This window comes from Hydra vulgaris, chromosome 10 (genome assembly GCF_038396675.1).
Source record: "Hydra vulgaris chromosome 10, alternate assembly HydraT2T_AEP".
Classification (NCBI taxonomy): Eukaryota; Metazoa; Cnidaria; class Hydrozoa; order Anthoathecata; family Hydridae; genus Hydra; species Hydra vulgaris.
The window spans coordinates 9975001-9999625 of record NC_088929.1 but is presented as its reverse complement, the minus strand read 5'-3'; the positions used below and the strand labels follow the sequence as shown (position 1 = coordinate 9999625).

The following is a 24625-nucleotide window of genomic DNA, read 5'->3' as shown; positions in this document are numbered from 1 at the left end:
GTCTAAGAATCCATCTAAGAAAATTGAGATTTCTTATGATCAAAACTTTTAAATCTATTAATTGTCTAAATCCAATATTTATGAAAAACCATTTAACTAAAAAAAATCTTACGTATAAACTCGGTTGTAGTAAAAAACTCATTCTACCTCTTAAAGGCTCCATATATAATGATTTATGCTGTACATTATATAGACCCACCTTGCTCTGGAATACTCTAAATAATGAGACCATGTCCGGAAAAAGTCTTGAGGTGTTCAAAAAACATATAAGGAATTGGTATGGTAATAATTGCATTTGCAAAATTTGTCGTTTTTAAAATTTTGTTTTATTTTATACTGACATATCTTTAGTTAAGATTGTATTATTATAAATATATATATATATACTTTTTTAAATTGAAACAATTGTAAATATTCATTTTTTTAAAATTTTTTTCAAATGAAGTAATTGTGATTTTTTAATGACATTTTTATGTGTGTGTGTACTGTCTATAAAGTTAAATGTGTTGATTTAAATTAGTTTTAATGTTAACTAAAACTATCTTGTAAAAATCAACTTGAAATCAAGTTTTTAAAATAAATTAAATAAATAAATCTAAGTTAGAGGTTCTCATTCTTTTTACAGATGTCAAAAAAAGAAACTTGATTGCTCATTCTGCACACTAATTTGTTCTGCCAATTTCTAGTCTTGATGATTTCTAATTCTAAAATTTTCTCAGTGAACTTAACGCTTTTTTGTGACTGTGCAAGCTACTACATAGCTTCTGATAATCATCTGTATTGTACATTTGGTCAGTAAACCGATAGTCCACCTATCTGTAAGAGATGAATCTTCAAATGTTAAGCAGTAAGTCTCTTCTCTCTGGTAGAAGAGTAAATGCCAAAAGAGCTAGTATTACTCAGGAAATCCATCTTGCATTATTTAATTCAGGAAATAGAAACTATTATCACGCCATTCTGCTTTTTCAGTAATCACTTCTTTAACATTCTTGAAATTCTTCCTGAGCTGTTCTTAGTACTTAACAAGTTCCAGGATAAATAGATATTCAATATTGGGCAACTGTTGTTTCCTCCTACTTCTTTATCCATTAATACGCAAAGGACTCAGTGATGTTGACAACCAATGAATTGTGGTTTTTCTCAGTAAAGCATCTTTGTAACTGACTGACAATCCCATATCTTTTTCCAGTGTTAACATTACATCATCTTTATACTTTTCCATAAATTGTATTCATCGAGGATAGCTGTTACACCTTTACCAACAGTATCTGCTTGTGGAGTATTCTTCAGAATCTTCAGACTCTTGATATTCTGTTGAAGTAAGATTTAAGAATATTTTTCTTCTTTTGGATGAATGGATAGTTTTTGAACTATAAGCCTTCCTAGTTGTATATCTGACCTGTTCTTTGCTCTCAATCTGAAGATGATACAGCTTTTTGTTCTCACTGCAGAGGCATTCACCATCTTTTTTTGTGATGTCAAAAACTTCATTCAATTGATTATACTTTCTTTGTTTTGCACATTTACTGTAACTCTTCAAAACTTGATCCAGTTTTGACTGTACAACTTGAATTGATAATCAATTCAAGTTTTACAGTCAAAAAAAATTGTGGAAAATTTAATTTTGTTTGCCATAAACTTTTTATTTCTTACTCAATTTTTCTCGTTCTAGTCTCCCTTAGATGGATTCTACCAAGAACAGACATTGTCTAACAACTTGGATTTTGAGTGGTATATCCTGTCGTTATTTTCAAGTGATTGTTCTTCTTGTGGAACAGTTCTCCTTTTCTTATGTAACTCATAATTGATCTTCTTTTAGATTGTCTTGCTTCTTTCAGTAGTGGATGAACTTTTCTTCTAGGACATTATGATTCATGATAATACTTGAATATAATTCTGAAAGGAAACATTAATAAATATAAGTGCTATTGTACTTCTATATTATTGGACTGCCATTTGGTGTCAATCAGGCAGCTTATATAGTCTAAAGCTGATTTCCATACACTTCTAGAAGAAAATTCTAGAAAGTTTTAGAGATTTCTAGAAACATCCAGAACAGTTCAAGAAAATTCAAGAAAGCTCCATAAGGTTCAAGAAAATTCTAGGCTTCACAAAGTCATAATGCTACTGTCTGCAAATGCTACTTATATACCATTTTAAATATTTTATGCTGTGTGACGTTTTTAAGAATTAATCAGAATAAACCCGTTTCCATTGCTTTTGAGCCAAAGTCATAACCTTAATGTACATACATCTATTACAGAGTATATAGATCAACAAATGCTTAGTAGTTTTGCTTATTTTTATAGCATACAGCTTTTTCAGAAAAGAAGAAAAAAATAATGAATAATAAAAGAAAAGATTGCTGCCCCATTCCAAGTCCTCAGTCAATATTGCCTCACTCCTTTGCGTCAGCAGGCTATAAGATGGTAGATGTACATACTGAAGCCATAATTATACAGTGTCACATTCTGTTACATAATGTATAAAAGCTGCACATAATTCTAGCATTTAAAATATTAATTGGTATTTCCTACTAAGTGCATTTAATCAACTCTAATAAAACTTGTTGATTAGTTGGCTTGTTAGTTTTTCTCTCAATATTCTCCCATTCGATTGGGTTCTGGTCCAAGACAAGCATTTGCTTATAGTGTTTTTTTGTGTGTTACTTACAGGGCAAGCCTTCCCAGGAGACACATGCGGTTTTTCGTTTCATATGCCCACTCATAAGTTTTTTATTTTAGACAACATGGTCAGGTCAAATGCAAGTTTTATTATATTAAGTGCTTCAATACTTACTTTAATATAATCTTTTCTCCTTTCTTTCCTGAGGCTTCCATGGCTGTATGTGTTGCACTAAAATAACTGGTTTTCGAGTCTGGTTTGGAATGATTAGTCTTAATGTAACAAGTATATGTATTGCAAAAAAAAATCTTATGAAATACTAAAATTAATATCAACCACCCTAAAAAACAAAAATAAAAACAGTACACAAATTATTAATTAATTTTTATTTTCTTCTATTTGAACTTATTTTAATTTCTAATTTTGTTAGTTTCGCTTTCTTTGTTTTTGAAACTTCTGTTTTTGAAAAGTTTTTCCCGCAAAGTATCGAAACACTTAATATGAAACTTACAAACAGCCTTGACCAAGTTGTCTAAAATAAAAAACTTATGCATGGACATACAAAACAAAAAACTGCACACATCTCCTTGGAAGTCTTACAGGGCATTATTGTGCGTTACTTACAACATGGTATTCTGCGCTACTCTCAATATGTTATTGTGTGTTACTTACAACATGTTATTGTGTGTTACTTACAACATGTTATTGTGTTACAACATGTTATTGTGTGTGACTTACAGCATGTTTATGTGTGCTACTTATAACATGTTATTGTGTATTACTTACAGCATGTTATTGTGTGTTACAGCATGTTATTGTGTGTTACTTACAACATGTTATTGTGAGTTACTTACAGTGTATTATTGTGTTTGTAACAAGCATCTAATCAAAAAATTAAAAAGACAACTTTTTAAAATAAATAAATTTCACTAATATTGTTGATATTGAATTAACTTTTTAATAGATTCAGAGTTTATTTTGATTTATTGTATTCAAAAGAAAATGTCAAAAAGACATCTTAATGCACAAAATATTTGATTTTGTAAAATAATATCCTGTGAGTCAAATAATTCTTCATAAAAATTCCTCTTACGATGAGTTTATTATTGTACACAAGGTCTGATGAAATTCATTATTGTACACAAGATTTAATGTTTACCATCTGCACATAACTAATTTATTACCACACAAAACAATAGTTGTGATTGGAGAATTTTGAAAAACAATATTTGTGATTGGAGAATTTTGAAAAACAATAGTTGTGATATGAGAATTTTGAAAAACAATAGTTGTGATTGGAGAATTTTGAAAAACAATAGTTGTGATTGGAGAATTTTGAAAAACAATAGTTGTGATTGGAGAATTTTGAAAAACAATAGTTGTGATTAGAGAATTTTGAAAAACAATAGTTGTGATTGGAGAATTTTGAAAAACAATAGTTGTGATTGGAGAATTTTGAAAAACAATAGTTGTGATTAGAGAATTTTGAAAAACAATAGTTGTGATTGGAGAATTTTGAAAAACAATAGTTGTGATTGGAGAATTTTGAAAAACAATAGTTGTGATTGGAGAATTTTGAAAAACAATAGTTGTGATTGGAGAATTTATAAATTTTGAAAAATGCTACTAGTTTCATAGCACATCTTCGGTTTTATGTCTTCAACACTTGAGTAAAAAAATTCTTTGAGAAGATTAGATATTTTTTGTCATTTAACTCCTCTCAATGTGAATGCGAGAAATAAAAAGTTCAATTTGATCACACAGTAAACATTGAAAAAATTTACAAGATAAAAATTAATAAATATTAAACCTCTAATGTAAGGATAAGTATCCTCAGATGACTTATGTGCAACATACTGTTTTAACAACTACTCGCAAAGAATTGATTTTCACTATCAATTTCTGCGCTACTTTTTTCTTTAACAAATTTCTTTTTTACAGTAGAATAATTAATAACCTGGTACCTGCAAAAGTACTTCACTTTGCGCAAACTTGCTCTCTTACATACCATATCTCATATCTCCCTGCTACAATCTAGTAGCTTGCAATTATTATCTTTAGTAATTAAAAGTTTATTTCTACCTCTTTTTTCCTTACTTTTCTATCAATAGATTTGTCAGTTTTTGTCAGTTTTTTTATCAATAGATTTTGTCTTGAGATTTAATTGACTGTGCTTCAGGTAATTCTCTGAGATTTGGCTTTACACGGATAAGATAATAATATTTTAGGCTTTTAGTTAAGTTACTGAGTAATAAAAATATGTTTGGGTCATTAACAACTCACATGGGAGAGTATCATACATGTCATTGAGATAATTACATCGCAAACTACAAAACATAGATCATTACATCACAATCTATAAAATATTGATCATTACATCACAAACTATAAAACATTGATCATTACATCACAAACTATAAAACATACTACTTTATAAATTTATTTTTAAAAGTTTAATGTATTTAAAAAAATACATTAAGCTCAAATGATCAAATACAGATGTAAAAGACAGTCTAAAAACATTTTAAAAAATAATCAAAAGAAGCAAATAGAACTACTATTCTATTTAATATACTGTACTCCTTTAAACCAAAGAAATGATTAGTAATTCCTTGCTTGGAAATAAAAATATTATTATAATTACTAGAACTATTATTTTATTAAAAAAAAACAACCATACCATACAATATTTCAATGGTTATTGTTTCCAATATAATTGAGAAATTAGTATTTGAACAATAAAATATGGTATATTATACTGTAACTTATTCTTGCTCAACTCGTCATTCAGTAAAGTCATCCTTTTACTGTATCTGTCCTTTCATGCTCTAAAAACTTTAATTTATCTTGCTTTTTTCTCCTGCACTCCAATGCTTTTAAATTCTCTCCCATCTTAATGTTTTAGTACATGACACCATTTATTTTTTTGTTTGTTTTACATAATTGGTCTTTTAAATGAACAAAAAAATCGATGACGCCATGTACTAAAACTCTCACAAAAATGCGCTTGAATAAATAATATTACATTATTTTGTAATAATACCACATAGTTTGCTAATAATACTTCATTGTTTTGAAACAATATAACATTGTTTTAGGGATAAAACCAATATAACCACTCATATCATAACTTAAAATGAGAAACAAATGATAGATTTTGACATAATGGTGTCTTTATGTTAAAAGATTGTTTACACTTACAACAAATTTTTGTCTGATGATAACCTCCCAAATTCTAAAAGCACTTCTTTGTCAAATGATGGTGTGTTCATAATATTTAACCTTAAAACAACAAATAGTTTTATCAGTGTTTGTTAATCCTGCATAAGCAAAAAAATTATTAAAAAAAAAAAAAAAACCATTACGAGAAATTTTTAAATTTTTATTTAGATTACTATTAAATTATACACAGTGGACGTGTTTTAGATAAACTGGGATGACTTAATAAAACTTACCTTTTCACTCTTTCATAAGCTGAAACAATGATTAATGACACTAAATATGAACTTGGGCGACTAGCCATATCTATCCAATCTACTTGATTGATCCATGCTTTGACAACACATATTAAATCTTTACACTGAGAAAAAAAGATTTACTTATGAGTGAACAAAAAATGTATTATCATCAAAAAATAAAATGTTTTTAAAGTTTGGAAATTGTTTGCTTATAAATGTTGATATTTTTATAAAGTGAGTATTTTAAATAGTAACATAAACAAAATATATATGATTTTACGCCTTATATAAATGTAAGAAAATAAATTAATTGTATAACATATGAAATATTTAAATATCCGATATATATTACTTTGTAATAAAGTATATACTTTAAAATATACAACCTTCTCCCTTTGGCCAGGGCTTTCGCCCTGTAAAAGGAAAAAGACCCACAAAAGCTTTATCGACTGCATAATAAAGCGCCAAAAAATTATGAGCCCTTTTTTTAAATTGCAATAAAACTATTTTTAACTGAATATAATATATAAAAAAGTATCTAAAATTAGTTAAAATATATTTAAAATTAGTTAAAATATATTGATGATCATTTACAAAAAAATTACTTAATTAAATATTTACCATAGCGCTTGCACTTGTCTTATGATAAAAAAGTTAAATGTACACTTTATGGATATTTTTGATGCAGTGTTACAAGTTATAACATGTTAACAAGGAATATAATTTTTGGTAAAAAATAGAAAAGGAGGATGAAAATCCAAGAATCAAAAAAATCTAAACTTTTTAAATTTAAATAACTTATATGAGAAACTTTTTCTAAATTATGAGGAAATTTCTGTTTTCACTTTTTTGATATTGCGCAATCTGTTAATAATATAAAGCAGATGTAACTATTATAAAAAATTGTGTTTTGTTTCTTTATTTTTTTTAAAAAATTGGTAATTATTTTTTTATTGTTTGTTATGAGGAAAAAAAAAGTCTAAATATATATTCTTGCTATTGCAAAATAATAAATAAAAGTTTTTCTAATGTTTCTTTTATGATTTCTTTTTTTCAGCATCGTATAACATGTTTTTCTTTTTCTTTTGCTAAACATTTTTGATGGAAAAGTTAGAATAATAAAAAAAAAAATTTCTTTGTTTTTCTTAACTTATTACATTAAATGTAATATTTACAAATTATTTACAAATGCAAAAATTTATAAATACTATTTACAAATTTTGGAAATTATCGCAAATATCAAGCGTAATTTTTATGCAAACTTTTTTACGCAATTGTCATTCAAACATAAGTGGTTTTTATAACGTTAATTACTTCTTTTATCTTTTATCTTTAGACTTGTTTAAATATTAAAAAATGATAAAAAGTGGCTTACGTGAAATGGCTTATTGCTTACATTAAATAGTATGTAAATGGCACGCTAGTTTATGCTTTAAAACAAGGCTTGGACATCTAAGAACACCGTAATACCCAAACAAAAGAAATGTGTGTAAACATATTTCTTTTATTTAGAGTTAAGGAGTTAAGGAAGAGTTAAGGAGCATAGAGTTAAGGAAGCTATTAAAACACAAACATTTTTATAGATAAAATGGTTAACCAGTTCTTTTGAATTTTGAATTGAAAATGGTTAACCAGTTGTTTTCAATTTTGAATTAAATTTGGTTAACCAGTTGATTTCAATTTTGAATTGAAAATTAATAAAAAACAACAGTTTAGCCTCTTTTTTTTTTATCTCCAATGTGATTACTAATTACTGCATTTATTAATAGTTCTCATTGGGTTTTAATATTAATAACCGAGGTCAGGTCAAGTTCAGGATCATCACGACCACCCTGCACCTGCTAACATGTAATCTAGTACTACCTGTCCTATGTCTTGCTGACTTGTAGGATTTGCTTTTCTAGGCAAAGTCTAGAAGAAATAAACTGACTTTAATATCCTTGCCATAGGGTTCTTGGTTGAGTAAAGGCTAGAAATAGTGTCTCAATAAAAAATACTCATAATGGTCAGATGTTAAATGAATACAGCTATTGTCTTGTAAAAGGCCTCCTAGACAAAGACTTTAGGGGTAAGCAGAGTGATTATGTTGGCTGAGGTGTAAGGCCAACTGTATAGCTCATTGCTTGAGGTACCATACTCTTTCTATGATTGAGTCAATTTCTCTCATGATCAAAGTATTTTAAAACATTAAGCATAAAAAACCATCATCACCACCTGTTTCAATCTATTGTTCACAAACATGTGTGGGCTTTAAAGAACTTTCCACCAGTTGAATCTTACCTTTTGCAAAATTCAACAGACTTATTTGCTCTTTGTGAGACTTATTTGAATTTGGCTGTTTTGTCTTCAGGCTTGATGGCTATTATCCAAAGACTCTAAATAGCGGCATCCTTGGCCTGGGCATTAGGGTGGGTTGTACTTTTAAAATTTTGGATATGGGAGCGCGCGCAACATTTTTTTTATGTATTAGGGTATTAGAAGAGACGTGAATAATTTTTTTTTTCTTAAAAAGTTCATCTAGTGTGGACGCAGGCCGTTTAAAAAATGTCAGTTTTACAAAAATCTTATCATATTGGCATTTTTCGGCCTTTTTTATATTAGCCAAAGGAAAGGCAATTATTAAAAAACAATCAGACATAATATAGACATAAAAAAATATATATATATTCGGTGCTACTTTTTTAATGCTATACAAACACGATAGATGTAAGAAAAGTTGGCTACCATTATGGATTTTACAAAAAAATTCTACTTATAAATTTTAAAAATGAGAGCGTGCGTGATATTTTTTTTGTGTATTAGAATATTAGAAAAGACGTGAATAATTTTTTTTTTCCTAAAAAGTTCATCTATTGTGGGCGCAGGGCATTTAAAAAACGATAGTTTTACTAAAAATGCATCAAATTAGCACTTTTCTGTCCTTTTATTTAAGCCTATGGCGATGCAATCATCAAAAAACAACCAGGTATAATATAGACATTAAAATAAAACATAATTTGGGGTGCTACTCTTCATAAAGTCATAAATAAAATATATAAAATATCATCTAAAAGATACAATATATTTAAAGTTCAACTTATTTACTGTGATCATAAATAATCAAAGCAAAACATCAAAAAATTAATATTGCTTAAATTAATTTAAATAGATCTTTTTTTGATTGGTTAACGGGCATGATTTCTCGATGTGCTAATGTTGCTCTTATGAATCCATCTCTTCTATCTTTTCCAAATACCGATTGAGAAGCTTGTGTGACTTCTTGGACACATCGTTCAATAGCTTGCCCATGAACAGGAAAGCAAGGTACATACATCGGAATATCATTGTATTTTAAAAGTTCATCCTTTGACAATAAACATGTAAGTAAAGGTTCGTGTACATCCAAGCTCCAATCAATTAGATCAAAAAGTGATTCAGCATTTTCATTATGTATATGATGTTTTCTTTTTCTTACACTAGTGTTTCCGTATTTTAAATCTCCTCTTAATTTTAAAATTGTTTCAACTGCAAATTGTCTTTCTGTTTTTTCTAGACTACATAACAACGTTTGAAGAACATTTTCACTATGAGCATTCCATGAAGAAGATAAAACGTAGGGCATTACAATGTCTTTAACTTTAAGTCTTTGATGACAAAGAAGTTTTAACTGCTTGAGTATATGATTAGGCCCTTCAGTCCACTTCCACTTTACTTTGATTTCAAACCAAAGTGGCGCATAAACACCAACAATAAACTCCACCAGAAGTTGCAGATTATATGTTTCTTCAACTGAAAGTATGATTTCGGAGCACCAAAGTAAACATATTCTATTTGCAAAATTCAACCATCTTGCATGCGAGTGTGGACCAATTTCTTTACTTTTAAGATTTTCCGGAAAAACCCCAGCGTTAATTGCATGGGTAATTTTATAAAGATACTTTTGATCATCTGATAGCGACTTTACAACTTCAGAGTCATGTTCTATTATTGCATTAGGAAATTCAATTTTTACTATGCTATCTTTGACTTTGAAGCTAGTTGCCTTACCTATAAGTTTTCCAATAGAACCAGAAAAATTATTTTTAGACGTAGTTTTTCCATCAAGCTGAATCATTAGATGTCGGAGAGGTAGTTCATTTGTATGAAGAGCACAAATTATCCACATTAATTTTTTATCCAATTTATGTTCAAGGAAATGGATAACACCTACTTTCCAACCAGTGTTTAAATTTGTTGAGTCTGCACCAATGGCAACTAAATAGTCTCCGACATCATGATTCACAATCCATTTGTAAATATTATCAGCTATTTGCTCAGCTGCAGTCTCTACTCTTTCTTTAGAATTATGTTAGTGAAATGAAATTGGTATTTTCCTCCAGGTTCAGAACAAACTGAATAATGTTCTTCTTTTTTTTCCGATGGGTGTAATTTTCCATCTTCTTCTTCTCTCATGTACTTAGTCAAATCTTTTCGTCCATCAAAAAATATACATTGAATATTATCATTCATCGCTACTTTTTCAGCTCTACCTCGGATTTCTTTCATTAACTTAGTCTTACTTCGTTTTATTTTGTTGTGATCAACGAAAATATCAGTATTTTTCTTTAAAAAATTTGCATCTTTTGCAGAAGCTAAAGTAGCAGTAGCTATGGCTGCTGCAGCTCTGTTAGATACCCATACCTAATAGCTGCTTGAGAAACCCTGGTAATATCTAAGTAATTTTTTTTCAAACTGAAGTCAACTTTTTCTGTATTATCTGCATTTTTGTTGCCAATGTCCGAATCGTCTGTTGTTTGAAATTCTACTGCTAAAGGAGAAAATAAATTATGTTAAACAATTTTAATGAAAAAAAATTATAATCAATTTATACTCAACTTTTTAATTCACAGTTTAAACAAAAATTGACAAAAATATTTTTAGTATTTTAGCATTTACTTGCATCCTCACTAAGTGTTCCAGGTATTTTAGAGTCTGATTCTTTTCAACCTAAATATCTTGTTAACCGATGTGTCTCTGGTATATCAACTAATCCTATTTGTAAAGAACTTTTGTTACCAATTTTATTTCTTTGAGCTTGTAGGAAAAATAGTTCTTGCAAAGGTATCTTTGCTACTTTTGGACATATGCAAGTTACATGAGCTTTAAAAAGACAACCATTGCATCCATTTTCATTACAGCTAAAGATGTTGCACTTACATTTCGTCAAGTCAAATAACTTATCAAGCTTGTCCGTATACATATTTCTTTTTTTTGTAGTTCTCAGTTTTATTATGTCTTTTGCAATCTTCCATTCAAGGACAAGTTTATCGACTGCGTATTTTTCTGAGACCAACGGGATTGTAGAATTTGCTGACATCCAAATACTTTTTATTTTAATAAATATTTGTATACACATACATCTTGTATTCAAATGTGTAACTGATCTATCACGCAACAAAATTCCATACCGTAAACTATCTCTCAGCGTAGGCAGCTCTGATAAACAAAGTTCGAGTCCATTACCCAATAGCTCATACAATTTAGGGCATTTTAACATTGTTTGAGCTCGAGTAGATTTAGCCATTTATAGCAATGAAATTGATGTTATGTTTGTTAAGAAATATTGGTACTTTTTGTAGTAGGTAAAAAAACGACCTTTATAAATATGTTATAAATTTGTTAATTACATTTTAATTACAATGTTTAGGATGCCAAAGTGATCATAAATAAATAAAACTCGTTTAAACCGCAAATCGTCAGGAAACTATTATCTTAGTAATTATCCTACAAATAAGCAATTGGAACTTTATAAAAATAAAAAATCCTACACCATTTCCTGTATTTAAATAATTTTAATGGTTTTTAATAATAATGGAAGGGAGGATATAAGTCCAAAGCCCACAAAGTTTGATGACTATGTTTCATGATTCACCTCATTTTATACTAGTAGCATTACGCACATTGAAAATAACAACAAGTTTTGTATACTAATTTTTTTTAAAGTTTTTCGTAAAACTGTCATTTTTTAAACGCCCTGCGCCTACAATAAATGAACTTTTTAGGAAAAAAAAAAAATTATTCACGTCTTTTCTAATATCCTAACACATAAAAAAAATTTTACGTGCGTTCTTATTTCTAAAATTTATAAGTAGATATTTTTTGTAAAATCCATAATGGTAGCCAACTTTTCTTACGTCTATCGTGTTTGTATAGCATTAAGAAAAGTAGCACCGAATATATATATAATTTTTTATGTCTATATTATGTCTTATTGTTTTTAATAATTGCCTTTCCTTTGGCTAATATAAAAAAGGCCGAAAAATGCCAATATAATAAGATTTTTGTAAAACTGACATTTTTCAAACGCCCTGCGCCCACACTAGATGAACTTTTTAAGAAAAAAAAAATTATTCACGTCTCTTCTAATACCCTAATACATAAAAAAAATGTTGCGCGCGCTCCCATATCCAAAATTTTAAAAGTACGACCCACCCTACTGGGCATATACTTACGCATTAACTTATCTAGTTTTTGAGAAATCAGGTTTAAATAATCTGACCATTCTTCTATATGCATTTCTTCACACAATCACCTTTTTCATTTTTCTTCATTTTCTCAAGACTGCATTTTTTTAGATGTTATTTCTGATAAAACTGACCAAGCCCATACTCTTTATCTTTCAGCCAATAGTTCAAAAACAAATGTTCAATCATGCATTAGGTCGGAGCAGTGAGGCAAAAACAATGTTCTTAATATATCAAAGACTTTTAATTAAGTCTGGTACTATGGTTTTATTGTTATGCTTGATTCATGTGCTTGATGTGTCTGGTAATAATTTTATAGTTAAACTGTTAAACAATTCCTTTATAACTGCAGTATTAAAGTTGTCTCCGATAGATAGCACTCTGAACTAATGTCCAGAATTATGGGGAAACTTTTTAATGGCTTAAAAGAGGCAACCTATCTTGAATCTGATCTATTTTCTGTGACAATTTGCAGTGGCTAATGTACTTTATCCCAATATTGTTGATATTCCTATATTTTGATGAATGGCATTACTTTTCCTGAATCCTTTACATCTTCTCAGATTATCATTTACTACTGACCTCTCATTAGCAACATGTCCAGGCCGATTTTAATACCAGTATACCGGTATGAGCCCCCAAATTTCTGCCCAAACTCAATTTAAAATAATTTTATATTAGCACCAAGTTTATCATGGAAATATTAAAATAAAACAATTCTTTATTACTTTTTGTCTTGCTGTTTTGTAATGACAAAATTTGTGATGATAACTACAAAATTGTTATTAATGTCATTTAGAAACAACTTTTAAAACAGATTATTTATGTATTTTAAGCCAATCAAAATGCTTAATTTAAATTCACGTGGATAAAATACGGAATAGATTACAATTGGATTAAAATGTAAAATGCACGTTTTGATTGGATTAAAATATGAAATGCTTAGGATTTATATTCTTAAGTATAAAATTAACTTGTTTTAAAATGCGCTTAGTGCGCTTCTCCGCCGCTAAACATTTTTAGAACTATAATTTACAATGCGATTAAACTCTATAAGCTTTCTTCTTTCTTATTTTAAATAATAGTAAATTGCATTAAAAATATTTTAAATAATAAAATAAATAAAAGTTTTTAAAACGTAATACTATTCACGCCTAAAAACTTGATTTAAAAAGTTGGAGAAGAACAACAGAAAAAAGTTATTAACTTTTGAATGAATTAATGACCTTGCTGTGCAATAAATATGCTATGTGATAAATCTTTTTAGTCTATTTAAAAGAAGCATATAAATATATTTATTGAATGTTATAGTTATAACGCTTCTCTCACGAGTACCTGCAATAAAGTGTACTCATGGAAGAAACTATAAGCAAATAAATTTGATTTTATTCTTTATATTAGTTAGCAAATAAAGCATATTAATAAAAATTAATGGCGAGTTGTGGTTGGCGTTAAAGCCGTCTATGTAACATTAATGACTATTTTGGTTAATTATTTATAATTTTTTTTCGAAAAACGTTAACTACTAGGGGGAGGTATATTATATATATTTTTAAGTTCGTCTTCTGAAAAAAAAAGGGTCCTCCAAACGACAGAATATTTAGACCGGTATGCCCAAAAAATTTCTGGATACGTCACTGCTCATGGATGTCACAGATAGCAATTCTCATGGTAGCCATATATATAACTATTGCAAGATTAGCATTTGTTAAGTTTGCTTCCTTTTATTGCGCTTGCCATTTTTTTACTCCTGATTCCATTCACTACTTCTATAAATCTCTTATTTGACTATTTAGATTAAAAACACTTTGGGTTAAAAACACTTTGAGTTAAAAACATTTTGCAAACTTTGCAGGACCTCTTGCTGCTAAGGTTGAGGCTCGATCCCATCACCATATCTTTCTTTTTCTTACCATGGTTCCCGTGGTTTTCAAAATTAAGATTTTTCACAACAGTTTAGCCACTTAATGCTAAAAATTTGATCCTCTATCTTTAAATACTCAATCTTTAAATTTGATCATTGTCAAGTCTTTTTGCTACAAATTTGCCAGATGACACTAATTTTGTGTTCATATAAAAAATAAACTATTAAATAAATAAATAATAAAGTTGTGTTCGTATAAAAAATAAACCAGTGCAAAATTTTTTTGGAGCATTTTTTAAACCAAATTTTTATGTGTATTGTTTGTTTTAAAATAAAAATTTAAATATACAATACCATAAATTTTTATAATAAATATTACAATTATAATTAATATTACAATTTTAATTAATGTTTCCTTAACATTCACTAAAACCTGTAATTTAAGTAATTTAATCTTTTCAATTAACTTTAGTAGAGAACTCAGTAATTTTAGCAAAATTTGTAAAAACCAATATTAAATTGAAGCGAGGGTTTCAATCAGAAAAAAATCTAACCTATGATGTCATTAAATAAATGATGCCAACAAATAGTCAGCAAACTTCATTTGCGTGTTATAAAATGGACACAAAATTATAAAAATGTAAGAAGCTAAAAGAAAACATAACAAAAATTTTTTACCAAGTCATCTTGACTGCGAATAAACTCAACCTGCCTCTCTGAAGCAAGCACATTGTAACTAAATGTAAATTAGATGTTTTTAAAGAAATTTTACATTTGAAATTTTTAAAGCAATTTCAAGCTTTAAATAATTAAATTATATATTTGAATATATTTTTCTAAGAAAAATAAAAAAACAATTAAACAGAAATAATTTAATATAATGATTAAGTAAAATATTCTTTTCTTTCCATAACCTAACTCTTTTCTTTTTTTTTCTATAACAATCAATATATCAATTTTCTATAATAATCTAACTTTATATTTATTTACAACAAGGTCAAATATTAGGAGTAGGAAATTAGGTAAAAAAAAAAATATATCTTGATTTGATTTTCTACTTTCTTATAATTTAAGTTTTCCCAAATACACCATATGAAACAAGCTTATCGAGAAGACCAGAATGTTAAATTTCCATGAAGCAACTGCATGAAAGCTTTTAATATGTCAAGAGCAATATCTCTTGCCTTACCACCTTCACCAAATCCACACGAAAATTCTTCAGTTACAGCAGATAGCAAGCTAGGTGTAAGCTATTAGAAACTTGTTGATTAGAGACACAAAGACTTAGCTAATAATAGAGAGAAGAGTAGAAGTAAATAGTGCAATGATAGGATGAGTCCAAAGAAGAAGTACAAGATAAAAGATTTATAGAGGTCATTACATGGTCAGAACCACCTAAAGGAGAAACTGAACACAAGTCAGAGATAAGACATAATCAAGAGATAAGACACAAAACAAGAGATAAGACATAAATCAAGAGATAAGACATAAATCAAGGAGTGAAGATTTGATTAGAGATGTATGGAAAACAAGTAACAAAATCCACTATCTGAGTAAGAGATACAGATTGAGATAATGAGAAATATAGAAGTTATGAGCTTTTAAGTCATGAGCTTTAGTACCAGCTGGGTCAGTGGTGTTAGAGCCATTCAGTGCGATGAACATTAAAGTGACCAATAACAACATAATTGGCAAAGGGATAAAAAGAAGGAGCTTGGTCAATTTGATTAGAAATAATATGTAAAAGAGTGCAAAAATTTCTCTTTGTTTTATTATCATTTTTCTTGTAAAGAAGAAAAATGATAATAAAACAAAGAGAAATGTGATTGAGTGAAGAGGTGCAGAAGCACATAAAAAAATGATCAGAGTATTTCAACCAGATTTCTATACAAATAGGTGAATTGATGCGCAAGTATACACCCAAGTCAAGGGCATGACTATTCGAGTCTTAGCAAATCAAAGGATAGCTGTCATCAATGTTAAGATCTGAAGAAGAAACAGCCGAATTTAAATTAGTCTGGAATTAGGTTTGACATTCAGCAAAGCCAACTTAACTGGTGACCTATAGGTGTCTAAGGCAGGGGTAGAAAAATTCACAAATTTTTGGAAAAAATTAGACTTTTTTGATTTAAATCAGACTTTTTTTTATGAATTTTTAAGCAATTTAAAGTAACATGAAATTGCTTGATTATGTTTTTTATATACAAAATGCAATAGCCAAGCATGTCAGAAGCATACTCAGGATTCTAAAATTATTTCTTCTACTTTATGCATCTTTTTATTAACAAAACCATCCACATTATAACATTGTATAAAGATTTTCAAGTTTTTTTTTAAATATTTTTTTGCTGTTTGTCAAAACTTTACTTTAAAACTCTAGCTATATTATATATATATATATATATATATATATATATATATATATATATATATATATATATATATATATATATATATATATATATATATATATATAAAACAGGTTTTTTTCTAAAAACTATTAAATTTTCATTGTACCTAAAAAAAATTGTTTATATACAGAAATTATAACTAATTTTTTATTATTTTTATATATTTTTATTAAAAAACCTAAAACTGACATTTTATGGTAAAAACTTAAAAATGACCATGCAAGACTTTATATACAGGACTGTAAATATGTTTTAGACCACTTGTATAATTAGACGTATTTACAATTTTTTAGATAAATTAAATATTTGTTTTTATTTTTAAATGTTTAGTTAGCATTTTTAGATTAAATAATTTTGTAAATTGGGTAAAATATCTTTAATAGAGAGACAAAAAGTTGTTGTGCTTCATGAAGAAGGTTATTTGCAGCGCCAAATTTTGTCCAAAACAGGATATTTGAAGACTGCTGTTGCAGAAATCATTAAAAAATTTAGAGAAACTGGCTTCCTTGAAGATAGAAAGAAAAGTGGTAGACCTTCTAAGCTAACAAAAGATGACAATAAATATTTAAAAACCCTATCTTTAAGAAATACAAAAAAAGCAACTGGAAAAAATGTCAGCTCTTCTTTTATTCAACGGCCCAATTTAAATCGGGATTAAGACGTGTGTTGCAATTCAAAAACCATTATTACAGTGTGGCAATAAAGAAAAACGACTTAAATATGCAAAACAAAAAATTGGGCCCAGGAAATGTTTAATCGGGTTCTATACACCGATAAGTTCAAATTCGAAATTTTTGGAACGAAAGAATGTCAATATGTTTGAAGAAGAATTGAAAAAGCCTATCAGCCTGAGTGTTTAAAACCTACTATTAAACACGGAGGAGGCTCTATACAAGTTTAGGGCTGTTTATCTTTATCTGGAATAGGTGATTTGATCAAAATAGAGGGGCAACTCACCGGGGAACGTTTTGTGGATATCCTAAGGCACTATGCTGTACCTTCCGGAATGAAACTAATAGGTCATAATTTTATTCTGCAGCAGAACAATGACCCAAACATTGTTCCTGAGTGGCAAAAAATTATTTAAATGAAATGGCAGAGGAAGGATTACTGGAATTGATGACCTGGCCTCCCCAGAGTCCAGTTTTGAATATAATTGAGCATATTTGGGATTACCTGGACAGAAAGAAGGTCGAACATGCTCCCCGAAATGCTGAAGAATGTTTTGAAGTACTTCAAAGAGAATATATATATATATATATTTTGTTATTCACCTCCTCAAGGCCGACAAGGCCACTACAGATGATGAGGCTACTTATTAGTGGTTATAACCCTCTGTAAACTCTATAGCTCCAAAACACGAACCTTGACGAACAATGCCGCTGCGCGGAGAAACAAGTTGAGCGCGATACTACCAGGGACGTGGTGGGGATCGAACTCGGAACCTCTTGCTTATGAAGCGAGTGCTTTATATATATCTATATATATATATAAATATATATATATATATATATATATATATATATATATATATATATATATATATATATATATATATTAGAGTGATTCATTATTTGCCAATTATTAAAAATAAAGTTGGTCCTACCTAGAATGGTTGACCACCAATATAAAAATAATTTTAAACCCAAAAAATTTTTATGTCAGATAATTTTAGAGGTCCCCGCCAGTCCAATTTGTGTTATACAATATATCAAACTTCAGCGGTCTGGCTGGGACCTTTAAAATCAACTCAGAAAGCCAACTTCTTCTATATGGTATACTTTAGACTAGTTATTGATAGCAAGGTAGGACCAATAAGAAATATGGTGGATTTTATTCTACATGATCTGGAGAAAGTGTCGAAAAAAAAGGGATTTTTTTCGTAAAATGACGCATTACTATGTATAACTAATGCTGGTTTATTCTTCATATTTAGGCAAAATTCTGAAAATTAATATTAGAACTAAGTATTATTAATCTTTATATAAAAAGGAGCATGTTGCTGGTTTCCCCCTCCTCACCTGATTTTTGAAAATTTACCCTTTCCCCCTTCATCATTGGAGGGTGACGCCCCCAAAATTATTTGAATTTTATTATAAATCATGTTATCTAAAGTTACTTTATTTTCTTTAAAAACAGACAATATAAATATTGAAACCATGATAGCAGTTTGATTTCAGAAATTATTTTGAAATATTCATTTTTTTTTTTTTTTTTTTTTTTTTTTAATTAACCTTCCCAAGGCCGATAGGGCCACTTCAGATGAGGAGGCTACTTGTGGTTATAACCCTCTCTCAACTCTATAATTCCGAAACACGAACCTTGACGAACAAGGCTGCTGCGCGGAGAAACAAGTTGAGCGTGGTACTACCAGGGAAGTGGTGGGGATCGAACTCCGAACCTCTCGCTTATAAAGCGAGCGCTCTACCACGACACCACTACCGCACATTTGTTTCCTTGCTAATTTTATGAACAGACACATTGCCGTATTCGCCTTTTAATTCCATTTTAGATTCCGTATTCTGGGGTATGTGTATCTGGTGTTTCCATAACAATCTATAACAGGTATACCATCTGTGGTTATATACAAAATTAATAATGTAAAATACATGTGATTTAAACAAAGAATGAATATCTTTTGTTTTATTTATTTTAATCAAAATACTGTATACTGTTAAGACTAAAATTTTCAGAAATCAAGATGCCGAGATTGACAAGACTTAAAACATATTTTTTTGAAAAAGAGGATGTTAAAGAAAATCCACCAAAAATAATGTTTTCAACAAATACAGACATTATTCTCCATTTTCAGTTTAGAAGATCTGGTAACAAAATAACTCCAACAAAAAAGCTGATTGTTTGTACCATAGGACATCAAACAGCAAAGTGATTTTGGTTGGACATCAAACAGCAAAGTGGTTTTGATAACTGTCCTGAAAAACGCATTCTACATGCAATTAAGAAACCTTGGATAGACAGAGGATACAAGGATGCAATACTCACTGACCCATTTAAAAGGTAGGCCAAAAATATTTAATTCATATTAAAGGGATAGGTTACCTTAGAATACACTACAAAAATTTAGTATAATATAATACTTAATAAACCTTTTACATATATTATTACAGGAAGCGTATCACTGATCTGATCAACAGCAGGGAGAATTAAAAAAAAAGTCAGTGTAAGAACTTAAAAGAAGTAGGAAAAGCTAGACAAGATTTCAAAAAGAAAGGAAAGAAAACTTTCTGGGTTGCTAAACCAAATATCCAAAGATATTCTAAAGAAGACTAGTCTTAATAAGGACTCATATCATACAGATATGAAATTTTTGAGAGATCAAAAATCCATTCATAAAATGACCCTAAGTAAAAAAGTACATAGTGCTAAAGAAAAAAAGTTTGCTCACAGAAATGATTTGACCACAGAGCTTAAGCATTCCTCAGAAACCAGTGATATTATCACCAGCATAGACTCTGATCGTTATTTTGATTTTGTCCACCCAGGTCCAAGTAATGACACACTGCAGTTAGCCAAAGATTTTTGTCAAAGATATTGCCATGACTTCAGTTTCCGAAAATATTTTCTCTAGAGATTTGCTGCAAGTACAGATTTTGTTGTCAGTTCAGGTAGAAATGTTGTAGATTTTTCACTGTCTCAATCAACTATTTGGCAAGCAAAAAGGAAAACCATCCAGCAAATTGTTGCACAGCACAAAAGAGTGGTTAAAAAAGCTGCTGAGAAAGCACTTCTCCCCATATTCAGGCTGTGTATGTCATGCTAGGTTCATGTCAAAAACCATTTGAAGATTCAGATATTGAGTATACAGCTACCCTATGATTTGACTGGTGCCTAAAAGAAAGAGTTGAAGTCAATAGCAGAATTTATCTCGATTTCTACTCCGTCTGATTTCCTCTGCGAACCTAATTGCCCTCAGCTGCATCATTCCAGGATGTAAAAGCTTTGGAAAATGATGCAATACAAAGAAATAAATAAAAAATAGAATTGAAAGAACAATGATGTCAATGGAGAGACACTTTAGATGAAACCTTGGTTCCACTTACTCTCCTAGACCCTGACCTTCCTGATGTGAAGAGAGAGAAAATTGCAAAAACATTACTCTTCAAACCAGTTCCTAATCAGAAGTCAAACTTGATAAAAGAGCTGAACTTTAAACAAAAAGAGCCACCAGGACTTGCTCCATTAATTGGAGAGAACTCTTGGTTTATCTTTAGTTTACTTAGCCTGACTAGAATGGAGGACAAACTTTGGTTAAACTGTTCTGCTCCTATGTGGTACTATGTTGACCAGTTTAAAAAATTTTCTAATTTTGTAAGTAAACTTGAAGAAGATTGTCAAGAACTTTTACTAGCTGTGTAGCAAAGAAGAGATCAGCTCTGTTGTTCATTGTTGCACCTAGCCTATGAAGCAATAGTCAAGCAGAGAAAAAAATAGCATGATTTATATATTACATTTATGCATAACATTATATTATATTTATATTAGAGATGGGAAACGCACCGAACCTGAACCGAACTAGAATCTTACCTACGACCAAACTGAACCAAACCCAAATTTTACTTCTTAGCGAACAGAGCCCGAACTTTGAAATTGTTAGGAAAAAACCCAACCGAACAAACAGTCCTTACCCTAACCAGACAAAAATGAGATTTTTAGTAGTGAAAAATTTGTAATTTGTGCTTCATTATTAAATATAAAGCGATGTTAAAATTATACTTATCCACATTTTTAAGCCTTGATTGAAAAAATTTTAAAAATAAAGACTTAATGAGATGGTATATAATTTTTTTTTTATTTACTAGTGTTTTCTCTGCAACTTTTTTACTTCTAACTCAGGTTTCAATACAGTAGAAAAACATTATTCTGAAGTACACAACACTATCAATAACTCAATGGAGATAGAATAAGTTAATTCTAACGCCGCGATAAGCCTACAATACATAACATAATACATCACATACTTATGTACATATGTGTAATTATGTAAAATTATAATTTATATATATATATATATATATATATATATATATATATATATATATATATATATATATATATATATATATATATATATATATATATATATATATATATATATATATATATATATATATATATATATATATATATATATATATATATATATATATATATACACACACACACACACACAATTATATTATGTATATAATTATACATAACATAATATAATTTTGATAACCTAAAATATAATTAATAATTATGAATACATTAAATAAGCCTACAGTACATGATGATACATAACATAATGCATAACATAAGTCCACAATACATAACATAATACTAATTTGTTTACGGTCAGTCTGTAAGACCAATGATTTAGACAGTGACAGTACTCATAATTTGAAGGCAGCTTTTCTGTCCAGCTTGAATGAAAAGTATATTATTCATCCTTTGCACAAACTATCAACACTTATTGGTCTTCATACAAATACTTGCCTTTTGTCAATGCAAAAGATCGCAATTTTGTTTATTCAGAGATGCGTAGTATGGTAGACAAAATTAATTCTTCTTTAACACCTCAGGTGATATACAAGGACTCAGCCAGTACAGATATAGACAGCTATAGTGAATACAGTCATTCAGATCAACTGCCTCCTTTAAAAAAGAGTGTAACTGACCCTGAGTCATATGATTTGCCGGCAAACTTTAAAACAGCTGCCACTTCATTGTCTAAAGCTGCAAGTAATGACACAAGACATGAATTTGACAAGTATTTGGCACTGCTTGCGACAGCGTGTGATGCATTGCAATTCCGGAAAGAAAATGACTGTGAACATAAGCTTCCAACAATGGTATTGATTGCTAGAACATTGTTGGCTATTCATGCTACAAGTACTGCCTGTGAAAGATTCTTTTCAGTGTGTGGGGTGACAATGAGTAATCGCAGGGCTCGAACCCAGAATCATTAGAAATGCTGATACTTCTCAAACATAACATGCAGCCCTAATTACTAGACTGACAGTAGGCCACTTGACCTACTGCTATTTGTGTTCAGAAAGTTACTACTTTTATGTTTTGCGTACTTTAACTACAGCGTTTGTTTTTTTAAACTATTGAAGTTACGGTAGTTTGCAAATTATTTCAAATAATTTGCAATGCTTTAACTACTTAATATTACTTTAATTTATTTGTGTTTTATCATTGTGAATGTTACTAATAAAACTAATTTAAAAAAATTGTGTTGATACCAAACCGAACCAAACCTGAACTTTAGTTATAACCAAACCGAACCAAAGTTTGGAACAATTGGGAGGTTGTGGCTATGTTATTCTCCTTAACTAGATGCGGTATATTGCAAACCTTGTTGGTTATTTTAAAAACTTCATGAAAAGCAATAAATAAAGTTTAATTTTTTAAAATAACCAACAAGGTTTGGAATATCCCGCATCTAGTTAAGGAGAATAACATAGCCACAACCTCCCAACTGTTCCAAACTTTGTTGAAGCCATAAACTCTTCAAATAACATAAAAAAAGAAAATAAATAAGGACAACATAAAAAGACCACAAAAAAAATCAAAAAGCAATAAATAAACAACAAAGAAATTATTCTTTGTTGTTTATTTATTGCTTTTCAAGGTTGAAATATGATAATAAGAAAAAATATAAATGAAGAAAAAATAATAATTGAAACAAATTGAATTTTGAATAAAAAAGAACTGATGAAAATGTTTTTTAATATATAAATAATTTAATATATATATAATTTTTAAAAGTTTTATATTTCTAGTTATGTGTTCATCTATTTGTTTTCTTATGTATCTATCAATTTGTATATATATATATATATATATATATATATATATATATATATATATATATATATATATATATATAACTGTAAAACATTGGGAATTAAAGCCCTTTCAAAGAAAATTAAAAAGATTCAAAAGAAGTCAGCATTATAAGCAATCATACCATTGTTCAGCTCATTACTTCAAGTTATAAATGATGTTGTAAAAAGTTGCCACAAAGCTTCAACATTTTTTGAAATTCTACATAGTATTTATACATTTAGCTGGCAATAGTGTAAAAACCTATTATCAAAATTTACTGTTGAGTCTCAGAAGCACTTAAAATATTAAATACAACTCGCTGGGCTGGAAGGTACACTTCACTTTTGGTAGTCAAGCTTCGCTATGTGAAAATGAAAGTGTTTGCTAAATTATCTTTAAGAAGTCAGAAAAAAGAACGTGAAGAAGCGTCTAGGCTTCAAAAAACAATGAGCATTTGAATTTGTATTTCTATGAGTAATATGTTTATAGATTTGTTTAAAGACTTTGAGTAAATTTACCATCAAAATTGTTACAAACAATAAATTTGGATCTCATAACTGCGATCAAATCATTGCAAACTGCAAGCAAACATTCAAAATAGTTCAGAAATATTATTATTCAGCATAAGACAACGATATTCAAATGGCGGCCAAATGGGATATCTAATTTTTTCTCGGAAGAAAAAAAAATTGTTAAAAAACATTTTGATAATTATCAAGCGATCATCATTTTGATAATAAAGATCACATCTTTCACACTAATGTATTTAGTAAAGTTTTAGACGTAGTTACATGTCAAATAGACAACAGATTTAAAGGGATGCAGGAAGTTTCAAATTTATTTGCTTTCATGCTACCAATCAAAATTAATAGAAATAGAAGAGCCAGAAATTATAATATCAAATAAAGCACTTCAATTAAAGTATAAGGTGACCTTACAACAGAATTTCCA

General features: G+C 29.0%; 1 protein-coding gene across 1 annotated transcript in view; it reads right to left on the bottom strand.

The window, feature by feature from the left end:
* Positions 1-24625, bottom strand: part of LOC101239476 (uncharacterized) — a 61953-nt gene that overhangs the window by 5783 nt on the left and 31545 nt on the right. Inside the window, exons 7-9 of the mRNA XM_065807226.1 lie at positions 15108-15165; positions 6081-6205; positions 5827-5907 (exon numbers count right to left, since the gene is read on the bottom strand). Of these exons, the coding sequence (XP_065663298.1) occupies positions 5827-5907; positions 6081-6205; positions 15108-15165 (264 nt within the window). The remainder of the gene's footprint in view (positions 1-5826; positions 5908-6080; positions 6206-15107; positions 15166-24625) is intronic.